The sequence below is a fragment of the Trypanosoma brucei genome, chromosome 2 (assembly GCF_000002445.2).
Source record: "Trypanosoma brucei brucei TREU927 chromosome 2, complete sequence".
Lineage (NCBI taxonomy): Eukaryota > Euglenozoa > Kinetoplastea > Trypanosomatida > Trypanosomatidae > Trypanosoma > Trypanosoma brucei.
The window spans coordinates 1,110,412-1,120,260 of record NC_005063.2 but is presented as its reverse complement, the minus strand read 5'-3'; the positions used below and the strand labels follow the sequence as shown (position 1 = coordinate 1,120,260).

General features: G+C 38.0%; 2 protein-coding genes across 2 annotated transcripts, besides 3 other annotated features; both read right to left on the bottom strand.

The window, feature by feature from the left end:
* Positions 1-9,849: part of a sequence feature (sequence corresponds to BAC RPCI93-36E18) that runs on past both edges of the window.
* On the bottom strand, positions 926-2,320 carry Tb927.2.6200 (adenosine transporter 2, putative; the record flags this gene model as incomplete). The annotated part of the gene is made up of 1 exon (XM_946655.1): positions 926-2,320. One exon carries the CDS (start codon positions 2,318-2,320, stop codon positions 926-928), a length of 1,395 nt encoding a protein of 464 aa, XP_951748.1.
* Positions 3,017-3,085: a microsatellite.
* Positions 3,118-3,145: a sequence feature (AT_rich).
* Positions 4,715-5,674, bottom strand: Tb927.2.6180 (iron/ascorbate oxidoreductase family protein, putative; the record flags this gene model as incomplete). Its single annotated transcript, XM_946654.1, has 1 exon — positions 4,715-5,674. One exon carries the CDS (start codon positions 5,672-5,674, stop codon positions 4,715-4,717), a length of 960 nt encoding a protein of 319 aa, XP_951747.1.

The following is a 9,849-nucleotide window of genomic DNA, read 5'->3' as shown; positions in this document are numbered from 1 at the left end:
AAGTAAGAAATGAAAGGAAGTAAAAGTAATCAAAAAACAGAAACAGTGAAAAGTAAAGAAAAAGTAAAATCAAATTTCCTCTTAAAATAATGTATTGTTGATTTCATTCAATTTATTACTATCCTCTCTCTTGTTTTACTGTTTTAGTTATTTTCTCAAGAAACAAAGGGAATAGTGAAATAGGCAAGAGGGGATGAGTTCAAATTGTAATTATCACCTCCTGCTGGCTTCACTATTTTTTATTATTGTAACTAATACAATTTTTTTCTTTTTTTTTTGTGTGTGCAGAAAGAACACATATTATAAATATGTATATGTGTTTTTTTTTTGATAGTTCGTTTATGTTTCTACAGTCGTATATTTTATTTCCTCCTTTTTGCTTTTTTGTTTCAACAAAAAGAAATTGATCCAACAGAAGACAAAAATTGAGTATACACCAAAGAATGGTTCTGCACCTTCATTTTCCCATATGAACATTACATAACCTTCAAAAGATACTCAAAGAAATTATGTTATTAGAATCGATTGTACAACAGCATAATAACAAATAAGAAGGTAACAACATAAGTGCAACATGACAACAACTTCAGTTCCTCACAATATTCTTTAGACCATGTAAAATGTATCTTCAACAACACGTATATACACCGCAAAAAAATTGATAAACACATACGATAATGTTTAAAGAAATTCCCCATAAACATGAATAAAACAGATAAAATCCATGCTTGCTCGCTTCCGGGTCCCCTATTATCCTTATTCGTACAATTTATTGTTATTTCCCATTCTTCATTTCCTCCTTTTTACTTTTTTTTCTTAAATTATTAAAACCACTCCTGGCTGATACCAGCACGGAGCTTTTTTTTATTTCACTAGTTACAAAAAATTTTTCACATTATTTGAAGGTATCATAAATTTTCAAAACTTATTCAGGAAGTCCCTCTTTAACAGCCAATGCAAACATAGCACCAGCAAAAAGACCGAGTAAAAGAGCCACATTAATGCAAATGGCAGCAAGAGAGCGTTGACCCGCTGTGGTGAGGGATCCCGTACGTGGTCCATAAATCATTGAAAGGCCACCAAAGTAACCATTTGTGAGACCCCAAAGGAGAGAAACGGTGTAGGGAAGCCACACACCAGGAATGGTTCCGGCAGCACAAAGCGAAAGAGGAATTATCAGCAGTGCACGTGCAAATGAACCAATCATGACCATACGCGGAGACACATGCAACCGCTTGAACTGCAGCACAAGACGAGACAAGAAATCACCCAAGTTGAACATGGCAACAACAATTGTAAAGTACCATCCCCCATGAGTTGGGAACCCTTCTTTAACAGCAACAAATACATCAGGGAATACAAGAAGTGTCGCAAAGAATACAAAGAAGCAAGATAGTAACATGGGCCAAATGCGTTTCACCACAACCATAACACTCGCATCAAGCATTTGCTGAGCGTTGGTAGTGCCTTCAACCTGATCCGTATCCTTCATCTTATCTGGATCAATATCAGCATTCAATACATTCTTATTCTCTTTTTCATCAGGATACCCATCTTCGTCTGCTGGTCCTGTTCCCTTTGCATCGTTTTCATCTTCGCCATCATCTGTCTTTCCATCCTTCCTCGCAGCATACCTAAATTCTGCAGCATATTTAATGGCATATGGGTTTTTCCTCAGAAGGACAAGAAGGACGCATGCAACCACCTGAAGAAACATGACTAATCCAAAGTATATTTGGGACTGAGTTCGTCTGCTTTCAAAGTTATCCTTCATTGATGCTTGGATAACAATAGCCAAAAATGAAGTCATGAGGCCAGAGACAGCAAGACCCCACACGGTGGCACCATAGAATTTAGTTGGAAACGGTCCCGCAAGTGCAGCATTGCTGGAGTCACAGAGTGTCATGGAAATACCACAAACAAAAGCAACTATCATCATAGTTGCCATCGCACCGCCCTCACTTGTTCCTCCAACAGCAGGAATAACCAAAATTACAATGATTTCAACCATGGGAAGTGAGAGTCCAAAAAAGAGACGCCAACTAATAGGAATGCGTCGGCCCAATGGTGTGAGCATAAAGGCCTCCAAAAGCACTTGCATGGTAAACACGACAACATTATAATACGTGAACATGTGCTTCCAGAATGATGGATTTGCAGAAACAGCATGTTCATTACCCTGCGCAAACTTGTAGTATTCCCAAAAAAAATAATAATTGGAGTAAATGGCATTCGTCACATTCATCACCGACATCCCAAAAAAGATGAAGGTGAGATAGACAAAAAATTCAGCTGTCGACTCGAAACCAAGCATTGCCATCTTTTTGAATTACTTGAAATAATAATATAATAAGTTTGTCTATATAACAAAAAGAAAAACATATATGAAATGAAAGAAAAGAAAAGCAAAGTGAAAAATATGAAGGGAAAAACAAATTCAGGGACTCACATTATCAAGAAATAGAATTGTATCATTATAACTTTTTAGTAATTACAAAATTAGTGGTACCTTTGTTGAAATACGCACACTACTACAACTACAATAAATATAAAATTATGTATCAATTAACATTATCTGAATAACTACTTGCAATTTGAATCCTTTTAAAATAACATTCCTTTCAAATTAATTTCCTTTAAGGAAGTTAATATTAATAATAACAATGCTGCATTTGAATGCTAACACAAATCAACTTATCATATCACAATATAAATGCAATGGATATGAAAGGAAAAAAAAGAGTTAGAGTATTGAGTAATATCAGGCGTCTCTAAATTGTTTCAAATATCATCATATGATACTGATATGAGTCCTCCCTTAATTCACATGATTTGAGTAATAGCAAAATGCTAAACTTAAAAACACGAGTCATGAAGAACTTTTAATAATGAAACAATTATTGCAGTTTCCTTTTCTGATAATAGAACTAATGAACCCACGCGCGCGCACTCAAAGCATACCAAATAAAAATGATTTATTACACAGCCGTTTTCTTACCTTACCAACATTACTCAGATATAATATACATAAACAACAAATATGCGAATATAAATATACATATACTTACATATACGTGTTCATTTAGTTTTCTCATATGGGGGAACTATTTAAATGACAATAAATAAATTTATATTCTAATATAAAGCTAAACAAGTTTATATAAATTAAAAATCCATCACACACAGGGCAAGCTTTTATAGCTTTTAGTCGAACAACTTCTCCAAATACTACAATCCATAACACACGCCTCTACAGCAGCATAAATTATGCAACCATGCTAACATACAAAATAAAATATGTAATATATAATATCCCCTTTTTTGTCTTCTATTACTTACAATATAAAAAAGGAAGCTACATGTGTAAACACAAATCATTAGTAGGCGGAGAAGGAGCAGAAAACAAATAACTTTCCGCGATTGCATAATACGCCTTGAGGGAAAAATTTTTGAAGAAGCGCAGTCACTAAACACTCAGTGAGTTTGTCTTTTTCAAAAAAAAAATTGATGTTAAGGTGTAGAAAATACACATTTCTCAACTATTGAGTTGCATGCATTTATCACATTCTCCCACAGTGTTAGGTGTCGTTTAGTGTATTCCATCTCATATGTACCACATGTGTTTCCCCTGGAAAGCTGAGGCAAAAAAATGAGAAAATAATAGAGAATGGTATGTTCAACATACAGTAAGAGGTACAGAACAGACTCAACATAAGTGCGGTGGCAAAAAACATCAAACGCATTGAAATTCACATAACAAAAAAAATTATTTCTTACCAATATATGTAACAATTACAAACAGCGTGATACACAGCAATCCCATTCGTCAGGTGACATTATATAATTGGCCACCCTCCTTTCTCAAGAAAAAAAATTAAAAACACAATAAGAGTAAGCACCCTCAAAATCCCTTATCCTTCACGTACGAACCCCACATACACATCACTCTTTCAACATATTTAACAACGCAACCCTTAGGTGCTAATTCCTCATTAGTTTGCTCTACTTGGGGAGATACTTCAAGCGCGACTTCCATGGTAAAACGTATGCTCTCCATTGGGTGGGTGGAGAATGTGAGTTTTTTTCATTCTCCATCTACCTCCATTCTCCTCGCATGAGATCGCATCAAAATAATACCTGTGTAAGAAGGAATGACTTCAAAGTGAAGGGTAGCATTTCTAATGCGTAATTAACCCTTAAAATGCAATGAGAAAAGAAAAAGGTAGAAACCCCTCAGAGAGGGAAAAAAAGACAAATATTTCCAAGGAGGACTCTACTGCATCACAAACTAACATACAATAGCATGCACCCATTGTTTGTCAGAATACTTCAGTTGTCATCGTAGTGAAGATATCAATCCATTATCCAATGTAATAAGGAAATAGATGAAGATATCAAAGTAGGATAAAAGATAGCCTTACAGCATTCATTACAAAGATGATAATGAAAAAAGAAGAGGAAAGGTGAAAGAAATATTATTACCCCTTTAACAATTCCCTACATTGAAAATAAAGAGTGAGCGAAATATATTCATTCTGACTAGATACGTTACCGTACTGTCTTCACACAGATTTTAAATCACAGAACTTTTTGCATTACGACAGATACTACGCATATGTAAATCATTCATATCTGAAACCAACTACTAATCGTAGGGCCTGATACCATTCTTGATAAAGCAAATACTAAAAGAAATGCAAACTAAGAGGAACTCCTACATTTTAGGTTTTGCAAGCGAAAACACTTCCGCGAATCGCTTCAAAATCCAGTCAACAGCCCGCACTGGAGGGTACCTTGGTGGATTCTCCTCCGAATGACAGTTGTCGAGGCACTTAATAATGACATTCGGGTTTGGGACACAGAAAAAAGGCATGGAGTACCGTGTGCCACTTCTCGGAACAACACGGTGCATGGTAGAACGGTATTGGCCATTGGTCCACATCTCCATCATGTCTCCAATGTTGACAACAAAACTTCCTTCAACAGGTGGCACATCCATCAGCTCTCCGGAAAGTCCTCGAATTTGCAAGCCACCCACACCGTCTTGATAGAGTAATGTAATAGCGCAAAAGTCAGCGTGCTCAATAAGCAAATGAGATTTTTTGCCTGTAGTGGTTGGGGAAGGGTAATGCTTTATATTCAATTCACACATCGGATCCATAAACTTGGAGTCGAAGAAATCTTCCCGCAGGCCGAGTCCCAGTGCCATAGCGCGCAGGATAACAAGTGAAAGGGCCCACATATCGTCATATTGATTTTCCATTTCCTCCGCCCAGCCCTTTACCTGAGTGGGGTGGATGTTCGGTCCTCGGAGCGGCACTCCTGCCATAACCTCTGGGTGGTGCTTCGGAAGATGGTGCCCCATATTGAACCCCTCGTAGCCGTAGACCTTAGCATCATCGGGGTCCTCGGCCCCAAAAGCAATATAACCACGATACAGCTTACTTTTACGAATGTCCAATTTGAGCTTCTCTTCCATGGGGAGTGAAAAATAATTCTTCGCTACATCTAGCACCCTCTCAATCTGCTCCTGCTGGATCGGATGCCCCACAATGTAGAAGAAGCCCCATGTTCTGCATGCATTATCAATCTGCTTGGAGACCCTTTCCTTTTCTGCGGATTCGCCACCAAATAGGGGCGAAACATCAATAACAGGAAGCGAGGCGCGTGTCATGGTTTCTAAATTACACACTGTTGCTTTCTTGAAATATATATATATGTACCGTTTTGTGCCTAACAATTGGAAAGGGTCCGCTTAAACAGCCAGTGCAGATGCAAAAATAAGGATAAAGGGGGTCCTTCCGATAACAGTATTTTGGAAGAATAAACAAGAAAGGAAAAGAACACAACAGAATGATACGAATTACAAGCTGTCAAGAGAGCAACAGTTTAAACAAACTAGTTGACATGTTGTCCACCACGTGACAATATACTGCTCACGTTAACATAATGATACCATAGTGGAAGCACTGATACAACGCCATAAGAAATATAAGGTTTCATAGTTCCAGTGATATCACACTGGAGTGCATTGCTACAATAGCACAGAGCAACGTGTCAGTTCCGATGTTCACCGAGTTAACAGGAGCAAATCACACACATATGAGGTCATTTTCATACATGTAAACTGGTACAAATTAAATAGTTTTATTCACCTGTCCCCGCTTCCTTTACGTCGGAAACCAATTTTTTAGAGTTGGCTGCTTTTCTATTTGTACTAACGCTACCCTTAACGTCTTTTTTGACGCCACAATTGCTTCTACTAATTCTTTTTCGCTAATTTCTCTTTTCACAACCATTCTTTTTCTTTTCTCGCTTCTTCAGTCATATTAACTGAAAGGAGGATAAGATTTGATGATCCTTCCTGCCCACGCTTCACCCTTCCCAGTGGTCGATACTTCAACTACCCAAACAGCTTGTCTCTCACTTGTTTCTGCACCCAACTCAATAGTAGCGTTTCTTGTAATATATTGGGTATTCGAGTCCCTTGGTCCGTCGCATCATTACATCATTTTCCCTCAGTGCTTCCCACAATTTACGTACCTACAACCATTTAGTCATTCCTTTCTCTAACGTTTTAAAACATTTCAACATTAACTACTTAGCATCCATTGTTGGAGTTGTCACTCACGGTAAATGCTCCCGGCCATTACTACTCTCCCACCAATTGGGTGTGGTGTACCTGCGTGCTTCTCCACCAAACCTTCCACTTATCATGCTGTATACCCGACAAAACAATCCAGTGAGGGTTTCCCTTATCCCATTGCTCCCCCTAAACTTTCTTTCAACGTAATTTTCGCAACATTTGATTGTTTCGGAAAGTATATAATCAAAACCTTGAGCAGCAACCTCTTGCCGAGTATAATCACATCTGACACTTCCTTAGAGACCTCTATCACTTTCATACCTGACACAGTACCTGTGCAGCCCTTCACTGGTTTATACACCTCCCTTCCTTCCCTGGAAGACCTTGCCATTCCAATGTACAGATATCCCAACACTAGCATGCGCCCTGTCACCTCAAAACGAAGAAGTTCCCCTTGTGCAATATGGAAGTTGTCCCTGAGGTCGCGAAACCACCTGGCCACCGCAAGTCTGTCCTGCTGACAGAACCTCTTAGTATGTCTTCAGTACAAGAAAAAGTGTTGAGTCACCACTCTACTCAGCATCCCCTTTTCAATAACAACACCGCTCCACGGATGAACAAAGCACGCTTATACGAGCAGAAGAGTAAAGTGATACTTCCTTCCATACCGGAAAGCCGACGATATTATCGTGATCACTCTCCACAGTGGTAAGTGACAGAATGTCAACTCTGAAAGCAGAATACACACAACTATGCAACGAACCTTCTACAGCAGAAATGATTAGATTGTGATACACTGATAAAATGATCAAAACCGTCAGGAGTGACTTTGCTTTCTTTAGGTGTTGTGAGCAGTGCCTCATACGCATCTGCACATAATAATACACTTTCCTTTACTTCCTATTCTACACTTCCATCGTACACGATTGGTTTGATGCTCCCTCAGAACAAATCTGGTCATCATACATTACACAGTGGGGGATGGGTCGTGAGTCCTGCTTTCAAAACCTTAGCGAAGCTTCAGCACACTGCCTCCCCAGACTGTATCAGTTTCAGGGGAAAAGAAAAAGCATAGCACGAAGGGATGGAGGCACAAAGAGATCTATAGCTAATCCACCTCCCATATTCCACCATACCTTAAAACCTCCGTGACACTGCGATGAAACATATGTCCCATGCTCGCACGATGCCTTACACTCCTCCCACACCAATCCGGTGGGTTGACAGTAACTAAATATCATACGTATGATGTGAACAAACTCGGCGCTTAATCACACAGCACAATGCAATACGTCCCAAGCAAAGCGGTTCACTCACTGCAATGGTACAATCTCACTTTTTCCACACACATCACTATGATTAATTATTAGACTTAAACTTGGCTATAATACGACACCATTGACATATTCTGAGATAAGTATCACGCAGCTGCCTTTGATGAAGCGGCATCCATCATTACATCCACTCATGCTCCCACGTAACGAGCTATTGAACATAACGGTTGGCGATACCAGAAGCAGCGTTAATGTGTGAGAATTCATTTATGTTTGAGTATGGCGTATCGATTGCTGTTATCAATAGATGCGATATTCAGCATCACAAAAGAATGCCCTAACTCTAACCGTATTAATCATCATTAGGTATTTCTCAGATCCAAACATTAGGGAAGTACATCGGATAAGAAAGAAAAATACTGGGTTCTAAAATATACATACCACTTGTTTTCGTTTGTTGGCAACACATCAAAGTGGGCAGTTCTCCTATTCTCCTTTCCTCCAATTAAAACTAGCTTATGGATAATTCCGTTGATTTTATCAACGATTCAACATTACCATTACTTAAAAAGAGAATTTTCCCTTCTGAGTAATACAAAAGATAGTCGACGCTTCCATTGCCATCTGTGACAGAAAACAAACAGAGAAACACCACCTACCATACAATCCACTGAAGGCTATCACTAACAGCAAACTGCACATCATCGTACCAACATGGAAGTTACGACGATGATAAGCATTAGCCATATGCATGAGCTCTAGAGTTTCATTCCACACATCAAGCTCTAGTGACATCTAAAAATATGTATCCCAACTCAACACTCAAGGGTTGTGCATTTCAACTCAAGGTTGGAGAGACGCATCAATCCGCTCAGTGCGTTCAAAACATTCGGAAGGTTTTTGTGTAGTGATTACATGAGCGTACATCTCTGTGTTGAGGTATATTACTACTCACATATAACATTTCTTAATACCACATTTTCCAGTAAATATAACTTACTCCTTATGGAAACACAGTAACCACTGCTATGGTACGTACTTGTTTCCTCTAGAATCATTGAATGTAGAGAATTTGTCACGAAAAACAATCCAAATCGATTACGCCACCATCACTACTTCCTTCCCCCTTTTTACGCCATTCATATTTATTTTTCGCTTTCAATTTAACATCACTGTATCATTACTGCAGTGTTGCACCAGTTCTTCGACTGTTGGCCACGTTGGGAAAATGGCAAGAGTTATTTTATGCCTCACAACCTCATCAATGTGAGGTTTAAAAATTACATACCGCACATTATTTATTTCTTTTTTTCTTACGACGAGTTCCCATGCGCCGCTGTATCACTTCAGAGAATCAAAACTACCTCACAAATCATATTCTCTCTATCATAATCCGTCACTAGTATCAGAGACATGATAATTACACATTCGTCAAACTATCAAATCATTCCTATAAATTAATTTCTTATTTCTCGTCTTTTGCCTTACTAGTAGCCATATTAATTATTGTTAATAGACTAATAGCTTAGCTTATAGTGATTATGAAGGCAAATACAAAAATGATAAACTGTTTATTTATTTGTTTACTTATGTTTACTTTTAAAAATATTACAACGCTCCATCCTCAAGAATTCATAAAGCATGAGCTATTCCACAAATAAGCATTACAATAAAAAGCCTGTTCTGTGATAGCTGCGAAGTTAAATTGCTCTATTAACATGTTGTGAATAACTTCCTATTACGTAATTCATCATTTCCCTTTTGATACTCAATAATATTACAATATGTGAAAGTGGAAATGCAATTTATAAGTTATGCATTTCACATCATTTATATGAAGGATTCCAGTCTCTGCACATTTTTAAGCAAAGAAGAGGAATGAAACTCTCACATGCAAGCAGCTGTCAAATCATTTATTAAATATTTTAAACTAAGGAAACACACGTCATCTATTTAAGAAAAAACACAAAAGTTACACAGCAACTACTT